At 45.2% G+C, this 18,882-nt stretch overlaps 1 protein-coding gene across 1 annotated transcript in view; it reads left to right on the forward strand.

Annotated features, from left to right (window-relative positions):
* Positions 1 to 18,882, forward strand: part of LOC121270006 (multiple C2 and transmembrane domain-containing protein 2-like) — a 483,534-nt gene that overhangs the window by 455,340 nt on the left and 9,312 nt on the right. Inside the window, exon 22 of the mRNA XM_041175251.1 lies at positions 10,248 to 10,345. Within this exon, the coding sequence (XP_041031185.1) occupies positions 10,248 to 10,345 (98 nt within the window). The remainder of the gene's footprint in view (positions 1 to 10,247; positions 10,346 to 18,882) is intronic.

Raw genomic sequence — 18,882 nt, forward strand, 5'->3', positions numbered from 1 at the left:
ACTTGCCACTTCTCATCCCAAGCCTGGATATTATCCAGGTCTTGTTGCATTTGGACATGGACTGCTTCAGTATCTAAGGAGTCATGAATGGTGCTGAACATTGTGCAGTTATCAGCAAACATCCCCCTTCTGACCTTATGATGGAAGGAAGGTCACTGAAGAAGCAGCTCAAGATGGTTGGGCCGAGGACACTACCCTGAGGAACTCCTGCAGTGATGTCCAGGAGCATACTGACTGACCTCCAATAACCACAACCATCCTCCTTTGTGCTAGGTATGACTCCAACCAGCGGAGAATTTTCCCCCTGATTCCCATTGACCCGAGTTTTACTAGGGCTCTTTAATACTACACTTGGTCAAATGCTGCCTTGATGTCAAGGGCAGTCACTCTCACCTCAGCTCAGGAGCTTGGCTCTTTTGTCCATGTTTGAACCAAGGCTGTAATGAGGTCAGGAGCTGAGTGTCCCTGGCAGAACCCAAACTGGGAGTTTGGGTAGGTTTTTGCTAAGCGAGTGCTGCTTGATCACACTGTTGATGACCCCTTCCATTACTTGACTAATGATGGAGAGTAGACTGATGGGGTGGTAATTGTCCGGCTTGGATTTGCCCTGCATTTTTTTTTTTGTGTACAGGACATACCTGGGCAATTTTCCATAGAGGCGGGTAGATGCCTTTGTTGTAGCTGTACTGGAACACAAGTCTGTACCATTGACAGAATGTTGTCTTTTTGCGCCTTTGCCATATCCAGCACCTTCAGCCATTTCTTGATAACGTGGAGTGAATTGAATTGGTTGAAGACTGGCATCTGTGATGCTGGGGACCTCCGGAGGAGGCCAAAATGGATCACCCACTCGGCACTTCAGGCTGAAGATTGTAGCAAATGCTTCAGCCTTAACTCTTGCACTAATGTACTGAGCTCCCGCCATCATTGAGGATGGGGATATTTGTGGAGCCTCCTCCTCCAGTGAGTTGTTTAATTGTCCACTACCATTCACGACTGGATGTGGCAGGACTGCAGAGCTTAGATCGGATCCGTTGGTTGTGGGATCGTTTCGCTCTGTCTATCACTGCTTATGCTATTTGGCATACAAGTAGTCCTTTGTTATAGCTTCATCTGGTTGACACCTCATTTTTCGATATGCCTGGTGCTGCTCCTGGCATGCTCTCCTGCACTCTTCATTGAACCATCCCTGGCTTGATGGTAATGGTAGAGTGTGGGGTATACTGGGTCATGAGGTTACAGATTGTGTTTGAGTACAATTCTGCTGCTGCTGATGGTCCACAGTGCCTCATGGATGCGCAGTCTTGAGTTGCTAGATCTGTTCAAAATCTATCCCATTTAGCACAGCGGTAGTGCCACACAACACAATGGAGGATATCCTCAATGTGAAGGTGGGACTTCGTCTCCACAACATCTGTGCGATGGTCACTCCTACTTTCACGGACAGATGCATCTACGGCAGCAGGTTGGTGAGGATGTGGTCAGGTATGTTTTTCCCTCTTGTTGGTTCCCTCAGCACCTGCCACAGACCCAGTCTAGCACCTATGTTCTTTAGGATTCAGTCAGCAGTGGTTTTACCGAGCCACTCTTGGTGATGGACATTGAAGTCCTCCAACCCAGAATACATTCTGCCCCCTTGCCAGACTCAGTGCTTCTTTCAAGTGGTGTTCAACATGGAAGAGCATTGATTCATCAGCTGAGGGGGTGCAGTAGGTGGTAATCAGCAGGAAGTTTCCTTACCCATGTTTGGCCGGAAGTCATGAGACTTCATGGGGTCTGGAGTCAATGTTGAGGACTCCCAGGGCAACTCCCTTCCGACTGTACACTACTGTGCCACCACCTCTGCTGAGTCTGTTCTGCCGGTGGGACAGGACATACCCAGGGATGGTGGTGAAGATGTCTGGGACATTATCTGTAAGGTATGATTCCATGAGGATGACTATGTCAGGCTGTTGCTTGACCTCTCTCCCAATTTTGGCACTGATCCCCAGATGTTAGTAACAAAGACTTTTCAAGTTTGACAGGGCTGAGTTTGCCGTTGTCTTTTCCAGTGCCTGGGTGGATGCCAGGTGGTCTGTCTGGTTTCATTCCTTCCTTAAGGCTTTGTAGCAGTTTGATACAACTGTGTGGCTTGCTAGGCCATTTCAGAGGGTGTTTAAGAGTCAACCACATTGCTTTGGGTCTGGAGTCACATGTAGGCCAGACTGTGTAGGATGGCAGATTTCCTTTCTAAAGGACGTTAGTGAACGAGCTGGGTCTTTACTACAATCGACAATGGTTTTATGGTCATCTGCCATGTTGGGATTTGAACCCGGGTCCCCAGAACATCACCCTGGGTTTCTGGATTACTAGACCAGTGACAATACTACTATGCTATTGCCTCCCCCAGTTCTGGAGTACAAGTCTTCAGCACTGCAGCTGGGATGCTGTCAGGGCCCATAGTCTTTGATGTGCGCTCAGCCGTTTCTTGATATCATCTGGAGTGAATGGAATTGGCTGCAGGTTGGCCTCTGTATTTCTAGGGACGTCAGGAGGAGGCCAAGATGGATCAACCACTTATGGCTGAAGATGGTTAGATATGCTTTAACTCACATTCTTTACTCTGCCAACATTGAGGATGGAGGTGTTCATTGATCCTTGTCTTCCTGTTATATGTTTAACTTTTTGTCACCAGTTAGCTTAATGTTAGCATGACAATCTCAAACAGTATAGGATCAGGAGGAGGCCATTCAGCCTCTCAAGCCTGTTTTACCATTCAGTTGGATCATGGTTGATCTGTACCTTAATCTGCCTTTAATGTTCTTGCCTAGCTAAAGTCCATCATCTCAATATTTAAACTTTTAATTGATCCAGCTAAAAGATCTTTTTGGGCCACAGAACCAGATTTCCACCACACTTCATGTGAAGGAGTGCTTCTAAGACATCACCCTTGGAGACCCTAGGTCTAATGTTAAGGCTATGTCTTCTTGTTGTCACCAACATCACTACTGAACCAGGTACCAAAGTGATGTCCAAAGTTGGCATAGGTTGACTTCCCTTCTGATGTCTTTCCCAGTTCTGGGATACTGTTCTGGCCTAAATTCCCAATTCCTGCCAACAGCCGAGCTAAGCACAGGGACTAACAGACTGAGGAATTACACTAGAGAACTGGCAGTGTGCCACTCAGTGACATGGCAAGCCTTTTACCACCATCAATGGACAGCCTGAATGAACCTCATTATTAAAGACCAATTATTCAAGTAAATTGGAAACTGATGACTCTCATTCTTCTGAGATTGAGCCTTAATTCATGTTCACTTCAAACTTTTGACCTTATTCTGGAATGGTGGCTGATATGGGGTGTACACGACTGGCTCTCTTATTGAGATTGGGGCTGGGGCACATTATTGGGGAAGAATATGGAGAACCTTATTCTGCATCCAACCACGCTACAATGGATCTGACAGTCCAAAAACACTCTTGAAGATTTCAAAATTCTCACTCCAATAAACTTGTCCAAAAGTCGCCAGTTACCTTCAATCGGAATACTTACAGCATCTTTTGATTAAAAAAAGCTGATACCCAGATTTATTGTATTGAATTTTTCTTTCTCTCTTTAGTGTTGCTTTCTGCCAAGATTACATAAACTCTTTGTCCGACATCTTCAAAGAGTCGCTGGTACAGTGATCTTGCTTCAAAGCCTTTTCCCTTTTTGAATACAATTCCAAATGAGGGGAAAGCTTTTATCAGGACATGCATTGGCAAGCCAGTATTTATTCAAAAACCAAAGCAAAATTGTTTGCCATATTTGTCTGTATATTGTATTATACTATACACGCGCACACATTATCGTATTTTTTTGTAGCACCCTTAGAAATAAAAGTTTCTGTGTTTTCAGTTCAAATTTACAAAGCAAAGTTACAGCACGGAAACAGATCTAACAGGTCCATGTCAGTGCTATATCCCACCCAGGCCTCTCCCCACCCTTCTTCATCTGACCCCATCAACATATCCTTCTGTACCTTTCTTTCTCATGCATCTGTCTACCTTCCCCTTAAATGCATTTATACTATTCACCTCATCCACTCCTTGTGGACATACTTGCTATAGAGGGAGTGCAGCGAAGGTTTACCCGAATGATTCCTAGGATGGCGGGACTGACATATGAGGAGAGATTGAGTCGATTAGAATTATATTCTCTGGAGTTCAGAAGAATGAGGGGGTATCTCATAGAAACCTATAAAATTCTAACAGGACTAGACAGGGTAGATGCAGGAAGGATGTTCCAGATGGTGGGGGAGTCCAGAACCAGGGGTCAGAGTCTGAGGTTATGGGGTAGACCATTTAGGACTGAGATGAGGAGAAATTTCTTCACCCAGAGAGTGGTGAGCCTGTGGAATTCGTTACCACAGAAAGTAGTTGAGACCAAAACATTGTATGCTTCAAGAAGTAGTTAGATATAGCTCTTGGGGCGAAAGGGATCAAAGGGTATGGGGAGAAAGCGGGAGCAGGCTATTGAGTTGGATGATCAACCATGATCATAATGAATGGCGGAGCAGGCTCGAAAGGTTGAATGTACTACTCCTGCTCCTTGTTTCTATGTTTCTATGTAACAAGTTCCACATTCCAACCACTTTCTGGAGAAAGACATTTCTCCTTAATTCCCTTTTAAATGTATTAGTGACTGTCTTATACTTATGGCCCCTAGTCTGGTTATTCCTAGAAGTGTAAGCATCTTCGCTATGTCTATATTATCAAACTTTTTATAATCGTAAAGAGCTCTATCAGGCCAGTCTTTTCTTTTCTAGAGGAAAGAGCTCCAGTCTGTTCAGTATTTCCTGACAGATGTAACCTCTCAGCACTGGTATCATTTTGGTAAATCTTTTTTGCACCTTCTCCAGTGCCTCTGAATCTTTGTAATCGCTATGGAGACCAGAATACATAGGATTACCTAGGATATATGGCACAGAAACAGGCCATTTGGCCCAGCCAGTTCAGCTGGTGCCTCCACTTGAACCACCTCCTTACTTTGTTCAAGTAAACCTGCCATCATAACCATCTATTTCCTTCTTAATCAAATGCTTATCTAACTTCCTCTTAAATGCATCTGTAGCATTCGCTTCAAACACTCCTTGTGGGCGTGAGTTCCACATTCTAACTACTCTTTGGGTAAAGAGGTTTCTTCTGAATTCCTTATTGGAACTCTTGGTGTCTATTTCATATTGTTGGACTTCAGTTATGCTCTTCCCCACAGCAGGAAACATTCGCTCTGTGTCCACTCTGTAAAGACCTTTCATAATTTTAAAGACCTCTGTTAGGTCACCCTTCAGCCTTTTCCTTTCAAGAGAAAAGAGACCTACCCAATTCATCCTTTCCTGACATGTATACCCACACACTTCTGTTATCATCTTTATAAATCTTCTCTGCACCCTCTCCAGTGCCCCTATATCCTTTTTATAATATGGTGACCAGAGCTGCACACAGTTCTCTAAGTGTGGTCTAACTAGGGTTCGACACAGGTTTAGCATAACTTCCCTACTTTTCAATTCTACCCCTGTAGAAATTAAGCCTGCTGCTTGGTTTACTTTTGTATGGTTTTGCTAATCGGTGGTACAACTTTTAATAATTGATGTATTTGTACTCCTCTACCTCACATAGACTTGTACCTTGCAAGTAATAAGTTTCCTATCCATACTTTTCCTACCAAAATGTATTACCTCACATTGATCTGCGTTGAAGTTCATTTGCCAATTATTTACCCATTCTGCAAATTTATTAATGTTTAATTTTAATTTGTTGCAGTCCTCCTGAGGATTGACTATCCATCTCGCCACCCCCACACAAAATTTGGTGTCATCTTCAAATTTAAAAATTGTGTATTTGATTCAAAAGTCCAAATTGTTAATGTAAATTGTGAACAGCAGTTGTGGAACACCACTTCCCACCTTCTGCCACACTGAATATCTACCCTTTACTCCCACTCTCTCACTCTCTCAGAAATTCTTGAAGCCAGCTAGCAAACCAGACTGCTACTTGTCCCCTGACTCCACATTCTCTGACCTTATTTACAATACTCCAAGTGTGATCTGGCCAAGTTTATTCCTTACAGATGATGTTCAGACACCACCAACACTATCCCTGGTATGTCGTGTCTCACCCAGCAGATGTGGCGGCACGGTGGTATACAGTCCGGAGGGAGTTGCCCTGGTAGTACTCAACATCTACTCCGGACTCCATGAATTCTTATGGCATCAGGTCAAACATGGGCAAGGAAGTCTCCTGCTGATTACCAGACACTGCCTTCCTACAGCTGATGAATCAGTGCTCCTCCATGTTGAATATGAATTGGAGGGACCACTTAGGGTGTCAATGGCGCAGAATGTACTCTCGATGGGGGACTTCAATGTCCATCACCAAGGGTAACTCGGTAGCACCACTACTGACCGAGCTGGCCGAGTCCTAAAGGACATAGGTGTAAGACTGGGTCTGCGGCAAGTGGTGAGGGAACCAAAAAGAGGGAACAATCATACTTGACCTCATCCTCATGAACCTTCCTGCTGCAGATACATCTGCCCAGGGCAGTAAGACAAGTTTAACATGATTATACAAATTTAGCATAAACTGTACAAGTTTAGTATGCAAGTTCAAAGTAACATAAATCGTACTATTCCAAAATGGGAACTTGTCACCTGACAGCTGTTGTGAATAAGCAGGAAGAGAAACATACCAATTGAAAATTGAATCTAAACTGTATGTGTTCATGACATAGTCAGAGCTTCGAATGTCTTGCGGTTGTCTTCCAGCATATGCGTGACACTACAAGCGGAATTTAATCCATAAGGCGCCGGTCTCGATGGCGGAAGTGTACACCAGTGGCACACAAGGAATTTAATGTTAATTTTAAAGGGTGGGCAGTGGGCATGTGGAGCATGAGCAATCACGAGGCAGGGGCGAGCAGGAAGTGATGGCACCCGTCATCAAATAAATGCAGTGCAGCCCCAGCTGGGCTATAAAAGAGTCCCCAGGATAAGCCTGAAGGCAAGGAGCAGGTCAGCTCGGGGAGACAACTTACAAATTTGAAAGGATAAGCTTCATCCCTCCTATGCAGATCTAAATGTTCCAACCCCATCATTCACCCCCTCGTCATTTGCTGTCGTCTCCTGGGAACCCTTATCACTCCCAACCCCACTTTGTCTTTGTACATAAATCGTTAAACTTTGTTGGTCACCTGTCTGAAAATCTCTTTAGGTTCAATGTCAAGTTTTGTTTAATTATGCTCCTGTGAATCACCTTGGGACATTTCACTACATTAAAGGTGCTATATAAATGCAAGTTTTTGTTCTTGCAATCAGACTACTAAATTGAACAATGAGAAATCATCACTTTATTTCAGAGCAGTTTGGGTCTAATACATGGGGGCAGAATTCAGTAGGGCCACAGGGAGTGGGTATCGTGGCGGGCAGGGTGACTTAATCAGACAGGAGCTGAAATCTTGACTTGCTGATGGTGGATTGAGTTTTAGGTATTAAGTTGTTCGCGTTTGAACGATATGCCGGGACTCGCGGCATCTGATGGTGAGAACCACATTCCCTTAGATTTGCATGTCATGAATGCTCATTAAATCACAACTTTTCCAAATTAAGTCCTACATTCAAAGATTAAGCCAACGGCCAATGTGAAACTCCTGCCACCTAATTTATAGCTGGCTAAAGGTGGTGTGCAGCAGGCCAAGTGAACCAGTCGGATAGGTAAGCGGTTGTCTTTGCTAAACACTGAAGAAGAGGGCAGGGAGTAGAGGAATGTTCGCAGACCTGGACTGTCAGTAGCAGCAAGGACAAAGTGGGGTTGGGAGTGATGAGGGTTCCCAGGAGACGACAGCGAATAATGAGGGGGTGAATGATGAGTTTAGAACATTTAGATCTGCATAGGGGGGATGAAGACTGGCTTCCAAGCTTATCCTTCCAAATTTGCAAGTTGTCTCCCCGAGCTGACCTCCTTGCCTTCAGGCTTATCCTGGGGACTCTTTTATAGCCCAGCTGGGGCTGCAGTGCATTCATTTGATGGCGGGTGTCATCACTTCCTGCTCGCCCCTGCCTCACAATTGCTCATGCTCTACATGCCCATTGCCCACCCTTTAAAATTAACATTAAATTCCTTGTGTGCCAGTGGTGTACAACTCCACTTCCGCCATCGGGACTGGTGCCTTATGGATTAAACTCTGTTCAGGGTGTCACGCATATGCTGGATAACAACTGCAAGACATTTGAAGCTCTGACTATGTCATGAACATATACAGTTTAGATTCAATTTTCAATTGGTACGTTTCTCTTTCTGCTTATTCACAACAGCTGTCAGTTGGCAAGTTCTCATTTTGGAACAGTACGATTTATGTTACTTTGAACTTGTATGCTAAACTTGCATCATTTATGCTAAATTTGCATAGTCATATTAAACTTGTATGGTCAACAAAGAGGTAGAGTGGCAAAGGGGTTTAGAGAGGGAATTCCTGAATTTAGGGCCTAGATAACTGAAGACGTGGCCACCATTGGTGAGGCAAAGGGATCCCTAAGAGGCCAGTGATGGAGGAACACAGCGATCTCGGAGGGTGATAGGGCTGGCGCGGCTCACATAAGTAGGAAGGTGAGACCATGGAGAGATTCAAACACATTTGAGGATATTAAGTTTGAGATCTTGGAAGACTGGGAAGCAATGTAGATCAAATAGCACAGAATTGGTGGGTGAATCGTGCTGGAGCAAACTATGAGCCATCTCTCAAATCGTTCTGACTTTCCGTTTCAATGACAGATGGTTTGAGTTTTCCATTTGAATTGCTGGTTGTTGCACAGGGTGACCGCACTGATACAACCCCATTTGTAATTAATCTGGATAACATTTTGCTTGTGAAGGTATTTTAACTGTGTTATCAGCCTGTGAAATTTGCACTTAAATAGGGCGTAACTGGATCCTAGCCCAATCGGTCACTGGGTGATCTCAGTTAATACGTTAGCATGTTCCTCATTACTTTGAAGCCAGTAATGTCAGGAAGCACCATTTTTGACGCTACCATTGTAGCCTAATGCAGTTAATGAGAAAGCTTTGTTTAGATTTTTAACACACTCAGAATGCAATGAAATTTGATCTTGCATTTCACGCGAATGTGACACTGCAGTAAATGTCATACACATAGGGAAAGCAATTCATTGTGATCACTTCATTCTCACACATACACGCACATCGGCAGGCTCATTGCAGTAGTGAGACCGTCATAGCATACAAACAAATACAAAGGAACACTGTCACACAGGAAGTCTGAACTTTTAGTACATTCCTTGTTTAAATCGTTGAGACAGATGGGCTTTTAATCCATCAGCAGATTAATAAAGTAATGTGATGAGGTGAAGCAATTGTTAAAGCAGAGAATTCATTGGCACACATTTATATACAGCTGAAAATGAAAACTTAGCCTACAAAGTCACTTATGTCTTCCGAATATGCCTGAAATAAACTCCAGGCCCTTTTAACAATCGGGGCCATTGAGGTGTGTGGAAAACAACCCGCTTGTTTCTATTCAGGCACACATTGTAGGTATACTTGTGAAACTTTAAAACATAATTAAGTATATTGCAAATAAAACCGATGCACTTTGATATATATGTTGACATGTTTATGCTGAAATGTAAATCGCCTCCCTCAGCTTCATCAACTGTACTTGCTTTCAGCCAGATGAGGCCCAGTGGGACCTGGTTACCTATTTGCTGTTTGTGCAACTAGCTTTTCAGCTTGTCGAGACTCGCTCAGAGCCTAAAGTATTAAGGCGATCAACAGAAGTTTATTTTACGAAAATAAAAAATCTCTTGCGCTGTTTACGTGTAAAGGCAGCAGGACTGAACATGCTGGGGTCAGGAAGAGCCTCAAGCCCACTCGAGTATTGTGGAGTGGCTCAGCACATGTCATGGAAATGTGCTGTTAATAAACTTCCATTTGAAATGCAGAGACCAAACACTAATCTTATCTTATGGGAGAGGTGAGGACTCTCCTGCTGTTGCTTTTGTAATGGATTTTGCAATTGAAGAAAATGAGATTTTATATAAAGAGGGTATTTGTTAATGAACCCAGATGACAGAACAGAGAGTGGTAATAAGGTTGAGACATGAACGCTGGCACACATGTGTGACTGCCGCTCTGTAATTGTTTTCTCACTAATTTTCACTTGCAAAACTGTTCCTTCTGTCTCAATGAATTTTTTTTAAATTAAATTTTGTTGACAGGCATACACAAATTCACGAAGAAGCTAAGAAATCCATACGCCATCGATAGTAACGAGCTGCTTAACTTCCTCTCCAGAATTCCATCAGATGTCCAAAAGGTGGGAGATTTTTTTTCATGCATTCTCAGGAAACGGGCATCATTGGCAAGGGCAGCATTTATTGCCTGTGTACTAAACTGAGGGGCTTATTAGGTCACTTGAGAGGGCAGTTAAAAATTAATGACATTGCTATGTGGCTGAAGGTAGGCAAGAACAGGTCAAGGTGGCAGGTTTCCTTCCCTAAAGGACATTAGTGGACCTGTTGATTTTTACAACAATCTTCAGCTTCACATTGTTTTTGAACTGAGTTGAAATTCTCAAAAATGCCCTAGCGGGATTTGAACTCGGATTACGAATCCTGTAATAGAACCACTTGACTACTACCCTCTCAGGCAGATTCATCTTAGATTTGAAGCATATGTGGCTGCCTTGTTTCAGGTCCTGCCCTCTTTGTGTGCCAGATTTTAGAGAATGCCAAAGATGGGGATAACGGGGCTGGATTTTCATCCTAGAGGCGGGTGGTGGGGATTTGGAACGTGTCCTGGCTCGGCACTCTCGCCTCAGGAGAAAGTGCCTGTAAAGGCAGGATTTCCCGAGACAAGTATTAATGGGAGTCGGACCCGACGCTGCCAGAAATAGGTCGGAGGCAGCTACAAGGGTTGTTGGGTGCCAAGGCGAGCTGTTTATAAGGCCCGTGTTAGTGCCCTGGGAATTCGCCCCAGTTCCAATAAAAACAATAAGACAGAGAGCAGCCTCTTAGCCCTCAACTCTCACATCCCCTCACTGCCCTGATATGAGGTTCTCTTCGCAACCTTGATTCGCACCATATCGTTTTCACAATGTGTGCGGATTTTGTTTGAAGAAGAATTTCTTTCCAAATATGTTTTTATTTTTGCCCTGTGATAATTCCAGGGCTGAGCTGATCTCAGAGCTGAAGAGTGCTGCTTGGAGAAAGAAGAGGGAGAGAGAATGTGAGAAACGGGCCAAACGCGTCCTTTATGTTCTTGGTTGGCAGGGGCATCAACGCTCCTCCATTTGTGCCAGTGCCAAACTTCATTCATGTTGTTGCACGTTTATTTTTTTTTTAAAAATCAAATTGAACTGGATTTGGAAACAAGGTCCCAGTGAAATAGTAAAGGAACAATTATACCCTCGTAAATCAGCTCATGTCTTACAACACATCTTCAATTATTGAAGTCTATAGATTTGGGGTAAATTCCAGGTGCACTCAGCCTCCAACATTGTGTCCTCACTCAATTTGCCTGACAAGCTGTCAGTCAGCTATTTAGCTCAACAGACTGAAATCAAGAGTTGTTCTGAAGCTTGCATTTATATAGTGTCTATCGCAACTTCCAGAATTTCCAAAATGCTTTTTAGCCAATGCATTACTTTGTGAAGCGTAGTCACTGCTGTGATGTGAGGATGTGTGCAAGTTACCACAAACAGCGATGAAATTAGTGGAACAGCTTGTCTGTTTTTTAGGTTGAGGGGTAAATGTTGGCCGACACACACAGTTTTTTGATAAATAATGCCATTGGATTTTGTACATCCACCTGAAGGGGCAGACAGGGTCTCAGGTTAACATCTCACCAGAATGATAGCACCTGTGACCGTGCCACACTCCCTCAGTACTGCACCTCAGTACTCAAGAGTGTCAGCCTAGATTATGCGCTTAAGTACTGACTGGGGCTTGACTCCACAAGCTGCGGGAGAATGAGTGTGACTACTGAGCAAAGACTGTTGCGTGTTACAAGAGACCAGTATTATGTATGAGAGTTGGATAAAATTTCATTGATAAAAAAGCAAATGACTGCAGATGCTGGAAATCTGCAATGAAAACAGAAAATGCTGGAAATACTTAGCAGGCCAGGCAACATCTTATTTTTCATCAAACCTGCTAACGAGGGTAGTGCTTTTGTTGTCTGGTGTACTGACCTCTACCTAGTAGTGGCTGAATGTCATATCTCTGACACTCCCTCCTACAGCACCGAATATCAAGCCATTGCACCCAGGGCTGTCACTGACCCATCTCTCCCGGAGATCTTCCCTCCACAGCCTCCAATCTAATAGCGACTCCCCAAACCTGAACAGCCTGCTTCTTCCCAAAATCCATCAACAGAATTTTCCCGGTAGACCCAATGTTTTGGCCTGTTCCTGCCCCACTGAACTAATTTCTTCCTATCTCAATTCTATTTTTTCTCCCCTTGTCCAGTCTGTTCTGATGCTGTCACTTCAACAGTTTCCTGGCCCGAACTGTTTCCCCTTCGCCATGGACACCCAAACCCTCTCCATCCCCCTCCAGGATGGTCTGAGGGCTCTCCGCTTCTTCCTTGAACGGAGGCCCAACCATCCCCCTTTCACCACCACCCTCCTCTGCATGGACGGACTTGTTTGCACATTGAGCAGCTTCTCCTTTGACGCCACTCATTTCCTCCAAATGAAAGGTGTTGCTATGGGTACCTGCACATAGGCCCTAGCTGCCTTTTTGTGGGGTACGTGGAACATTACTTGTTCCAGGCCACTAACTCACCTCTTTGTCCAGTACATGAAAGACTGCATCAGTGCAGCTTTCTGCTCTCACCCTGATCTGGGAAAATTTCACTGACTTTCTTTCCAATTTACATCCCTCTCTCACCTTCATCTGGTCCATCTCTGACTCTTCCCTTCCCTTCCTTGACTCCTCTGTCTCCATTTTTGGCATAGGCCATCATCCAATATTTGCTACAAGCCCATGGATTCCCACAGCTACCTTGAGAACAATTGCCCCATACTCTGAGTGGGATTTTCCACACCCCCCCCCCCACTGCTATCTTCCAGTCCCACCGCAAGTCAAGGGGCTTCTGGCTGGGGGGGCCGGAAAATCCCGGCCTCTGTTTCCTTTAAGGACTCCATTCCATTCTCCCAGCTTCTCCGTCTCTTTCACATCTGTTTGTATGATGCGACCCTCCATACTAGCGCTTCCAATATCTGTTCCATTTTCTCTCATCCGAGAATTATCCTCCACCTTGGTGAACAGGGCCCTCCGCTGTGTCCAATCTGTTTCCCATCACACTTCTGCATTTACCCCTTCCACTCCCTCCCAGAACCATGACAGGGTTCCTCTTGTTCTTACTTTCTGCCCCGCTAGCCTCCATATTGAATAGATCATCTTCTGCTATTTTGGCTACCCCCAGCGTGATGCCACCACCAAACGCATGTCCCCGCCCCCCCTCCCCTTCCAGCATTCCGAAGGAACCGTTCCACGGCTCCCTGGTCCATTTCTCAGTCGCCCCCCAACATACCCACCCTTCGCTATGCCACCTTTCTATGCAAGTGCAGAAGATGCAACAGATGCACTTCACTTCCTCCCTTTTCACCTTCCAAGTTCCCACGAAGGAATTTGAACACAAGGATGAGAATTTTAAAATGGAGACATACGAGGATTGGAAGCCGATATCGAGTCAGTGAGTGCAGAGCTTCCGAGTGAGCAGGGCTTGCAATAAGTTAGGATACGAGCAGCAAAGTTTTGGATGATTTTCACCTTGTGTTCGATGCAAATGAGCTTTCCCACCTGGAGTGACACCCCGGGGAGGGGTGAGGCTGAGGGGGATTTAAAAATGTGGATGAAAGTCTTAACTTAAAGGCTTTGGGAAACCGGGAGCCAATGTAGATCAGCGAAGACAGAAGTGATTGGAGAACTGGATTTGGTAACTTTACTTCATGGTTACCAAAAAAAATTCCTATTCTTCTTAAACTGAATGGTTACTGCACCATGCTTCCCAAATGAAATGAAGCTTAGTTCCAGGCTGACACTTTTTGGATAACGTTGAATGGTCTGACATGCAGAGTTTCAGCACTTCAACAACCTGCATTTACATAATACAATATGGTAAAACTCCCCAACACACTTCACAGGAGTGCGAATCCTGACACCAAGCCATGTAAAGAGTTCCTCAAGGAAGGATTTTCACCCTGATGTGAGTGGGGCAATGGAGGTGGACGGCCGCATAGTTTTGCGCCGCTGGCCAGCTTGTCAGTTTGGCAACATCATTCCACCCCTCCCAGTTCATTTTGTCGGAAGCTGCTCTGTTGGGGAATGCTGACTATCCACCAGCTTGTGAAGTCAGTTAAAAGGCTAATGAAGGCCATGGATCACAATACATATTGACCCCCATCACACTATTCTCCACCCCCCTGAACAGCGGGGGCCGTTTGAGAGGGTATCTCTAGATGGAGGCGCCTTCTCTCTCTCCCTTACCTGCACACTGCTGCAGCTGTTTGTATGCTGGAGGGCCTCCTATTGGCCCTCCAGCTTTGAAACCCCACCCACTGCCCTTGATTGGATATCGAGCATGCCCTCTAGCTGCTAATTGGCCATTTCAGGTAAAACCATTGTCGAGTGTCTGCTCCTGACACAGTGCGGGGTCAGGTCCCACGATTGACCCCAGTGTCGAGGTTCTGACCCAAATGCAAAATCTTGTCCTTGGGCTGGTGATCCAAGGCTTGGTCAATGCAGTTGGTCTTAAGGAACAACTTAAAAGGAGGATAGAGGGGCAGATAGGGTTAGAGAGTGAATTCCAGAGCTTAAGACATAAACATGATTGTATAGACATGTCCCTGTGTTGATCATTTACCATCCAGAGGTTCTAAATGGAATAATTTAAGTTCCTTCACCTCTGTTTTCCACCCATACATGTAATTAGATATTTATAATAAACAGAGCAGTGTTTTCATCTGTTGTGCTTGGTTGTAGAGGGTGACTTGGGCAGCAGAGAAGGGAAATTTGGGAGGGGAAGCCCTCTTATATGTCTGCTTAAGATACTGCTTAATTATCATCCATTCAGAGTGGGAGGCCTTAGACAGGATGCAAAGGAGATTTACTGGAATAGTACCAGGGATGAGGGACTTCAGATATGTCTAGAGACTGGATAAGCTGAGGTTATTCTCCTTAGATCAAAGAAGTTGAAGAGGAAATTTAATAGAGGCTTCAAAATCTTCAAAATCATGAAGTGTTTTGAAGGGTGGTTCAAAATCATGAAGGGTCCTCCTTACTAACATCCTAGGGACTAGTGCCAAATTTGGGAGAGCTGTCTCACAGACTAGTCAAGCAAAGCCTGACATAGTCATCCTCACGGTATCATACTTTACAGATAATGTCCCAGACACCACCATCACCATCCCTGGGTATGTCCTGTCTCACCAGCAGGACAGACCCAGCAGAGGTGGCGAAACAGTGGTATACAGTCGGGAGGGAGTTGCCCCGGACCCCATGAAGTCTCATGACATCAGGTCAAACATGGGCAAGGAAACCTCCTGTTGGTTACCATGTACCACCCTCACTCAGCTGATGAATCAGTGCTCCTCAATGTTGAGCACCATTTGGAGGAAGCACTGAGGGTGGCAAGGACACAGAAGGTACTCTGGGTGGGGGGCTTCAACATCCATCACCAAGAGTGGCTTGGGAGCACCACTACTGACCGAACTGGCTGACTGACTCCTAAATGACATAGCTGCTAGGCTGGGTCCGCAGCAGGTGCTGAGGGAACCAACAAGAGGGAAAAACAAACTTGACCTCATCCTCACCAACCTGACTGCTGCAGATGCATCTGTCCATGACGGTATAGGTAGGAGTGACCACCACACAGTCGTTGTGGAGACGAAGTCCCACCTTCACATTGAGGATACCCCCCATCATGCTGCGTGGCACTACCACTGTGCTAAATGGGATAGATTTCGAACAGATCTAGCAACTCAAGACTGGACACCCATGAGACACTGTGGGCCATCAGCAACAGCAGAATTGTACTCAACCACAATCTGTAACCTCATGGCCCGGCATATCCCCCACTCTAACTTTACCATCAAGCCAGGGAATCAACTCTGGTTCAATGAAGAGTGGAGGAGGGCATGCCAGGAGCAACACCAGGCATATCGAAAAATGAGGTGTCAACCTGGTGAAGCTATAACACAGGGCTACTTGCGCGCCAAACAGTATAAGCAGCATGTGATAGACAGAGCTAAGCGATCCCACAACCAACAGATCAGATCTAAGCTTTGCAATTCTGCCACATCCAGTCATGAATGACGGTGGATAATTAAACAACTCACTGGAGGAAGAGACTCCACAAATATCCCCATCCTCAATGATGGAGGAGCCCAGAGCATAAGATAAGGCTGAAGCATTTGCCACAATCTTCAGCCAGAAGGCCGAGTGGCTGATCCATCTCGGCCTCTTCCAGAGGTCCCCAGCATCACATATGCCAGTCTTCAGCCAATTTGATTCACTCCACGTGATATCAAGAAATGGCTGAAGACACTGGATACTGCAAAGGCTATGGGCCCTGACAATATTCCGGCAATAGTACTGATGACTTGTGCTCCAGAACTTGCCATGCACCTAGCCAAGCTGTTCCAGTACAGTTACAACACTGGCATCTACTCGACTATGTGGAAAATCACCCAGGCATGTCCTGTACACAAAAAAAAAGCAGGACAAATCCAACCCAACCAATTACCACCTCGTCAGTCTACTCTCCATCATCAGTAAAGTAATGAAAGGGGTTAACAACAGTGCTATCAAGCGGCACTTGTTTAGCAATAACCTGCTCACTGACGCCCAGTTTGGGTTCCGCCAGGGCCACTCAGCTCCTGACCTCATTATAGCCTTGGTTCAAACATGGACAAAAGAGATGAACTCCCGAGGTGACCTGAGAGTGACTGCCCTTGAGATCAAGGCAGCATTTGACTGAGTGTGGCATCAAGGAACCCTAGCAAAACTGGAATCAATGGGAATCAGGGAAAGCTCTCCACTGGTTGGATTCATAACTAGCACAAAGGAAGATGGTTGTGGCTGTTGAAGGTCAATCATCTCAGCTCCAGGTCATCCCCTGCAGGAGTTCCTCAGGGTAATGTCCTCGGCCCAACCATCTTCAGCTGCTTCATCAATGACCGTCCTTTCATCATGAGGTCAGAAATAGGGACATTCGCTGATGATTGCACAATGTTTAGCACCATTCGAGACTCCTCAGATACTGAAGCAGTCCATGTCCAAATGCAGCAAGACCTGGACAATATCCAGGCTTGGGCTGACAAGTGACAAGTAACATTTGCACTACACAAGTGTCAGCCAATGACCATCTTCAACAAGAGAGAATCCAACCATCGCCCCTTGATGTTCAATAGCATTACCATCACTGAATCCCCCACTATCAAAATCCTGAACTGAACTGGACTAGCCATATAAATGCTATGGCTACAAGATCAGGTCGGAGGCTAGGAATCGTGCAATGAGTAATTCACCTGACTCCCAAAGCCTGTCCACCATCTACAAGGCACAATTAAGGAGTGTGATGCAATACTCTCCACTTGCCTGGATGAGTGCAGCTCCCACAACACTCAAGGAGCTTGACACCATCCAGGGAAAAGCAGCCTTCTTGATTAGCACCCCATCCACAAACATTCACTCCCTCCACCACTGATGCACAGTAGCAGCAAGGTGTGCCATCTACATTGATGCATTGCAGGAATTCACCAAGGCTCCTTCGACAGCACCTTCCAAACCCATGACCATTACGTCTAGAAGGACAAGGGCAGCAGATAGATGGGAACACTACCACCTGGAAGTTCCCCTCCAAGTCATCACCACCCTGACTTGGAAATATATCGATGTTCCTTCATTGTCGCTGGGTCAAAATCCTGGAACTCCCTCCCCAACAGCACTGTGGGTGTGCCTACACCACATGGACTGCAGCGGTTCAAGAAGGCAGCTCATCACCACCTTCTCAAGTGCAACTAGGGTTGGGCATTAAATACTGGTCCAGCCAGCGAAGCCCACATCCCGTGAATGAATAAAAAAAAAGGTAGAGTAAATGAGGAGAAACTGTTTCTGTTGGCAGGAATGTCAGTAACCAGAGGTCACAGATTTAAGATATTTTGTAAAAGAACCAGGGGAGATGAGGAGAATTTCTTTGCATAGTGAACTTTTATGATCTGGAATGGTGGCGGAAGTGTATTGTTATGGACACGAGAGACATGCAAACTGAACTCGTTTATCCTCTCACCACCTGTCTGTAAGCAGAGTGTTTTTTAGTTGTTTTTAAAATAGTCTGTGGCCTGTTTTCCAAAACCTTCAGTTTGTGATGTCTAACTTTTAAAGTGACTCACAGCAAGCTCTCTATGAGCTGCCTTCTTGAGCCATTGTAGTCCATGTGGTGTAGGTACATCCACAGTGCTGTTAGGAAGGGAGTTCCAGGATTTTGACCCAGCGACATTGAAGGAACACCGATATATTTCCAAGTCAGGATGGTGATGACTTGGAGGGGAACTTCCAGGTAGTGGTGTTCCCATCTATCTGCTGCCCTTGTCCTTCTAGTTGGTAGTGATCATGGGTTTGGAAGGTGCTGTGATTAACCAGAAGGTTAGTTTATTCACACATTTAAACCTGGGGTGGGGGCAGGTGTGGTGCAAGATACTGATTGCTGCTTCACACACACACACAAATATACAGTAAGGGGGATAGAAAAGAGGAGTTTTATAAATATGAATAACAACAGTAAAAGAACCACAGCAATGAATATCAGCTCACGCGATTTCCAGAGTCCAGGAAGTCAAAGTCCATG

The sequence above is a fragment of the Carcharodon carcharias genome, chromosome 26 (genome assembly GCF_017639515.1).
Source record: "Carcharodon carcharias isolate sCarCar2 chromosome 26, sCarCar2.pri, whole genome shotgun sequence".
Taxonomy (NCBI): domain Eukaryota; kingdom Metazoa; phylum Chordata; class Chondrichthyes; order Lamniformes; family Lamnidae; genus Carcharodon; species Carcharodon carcharias.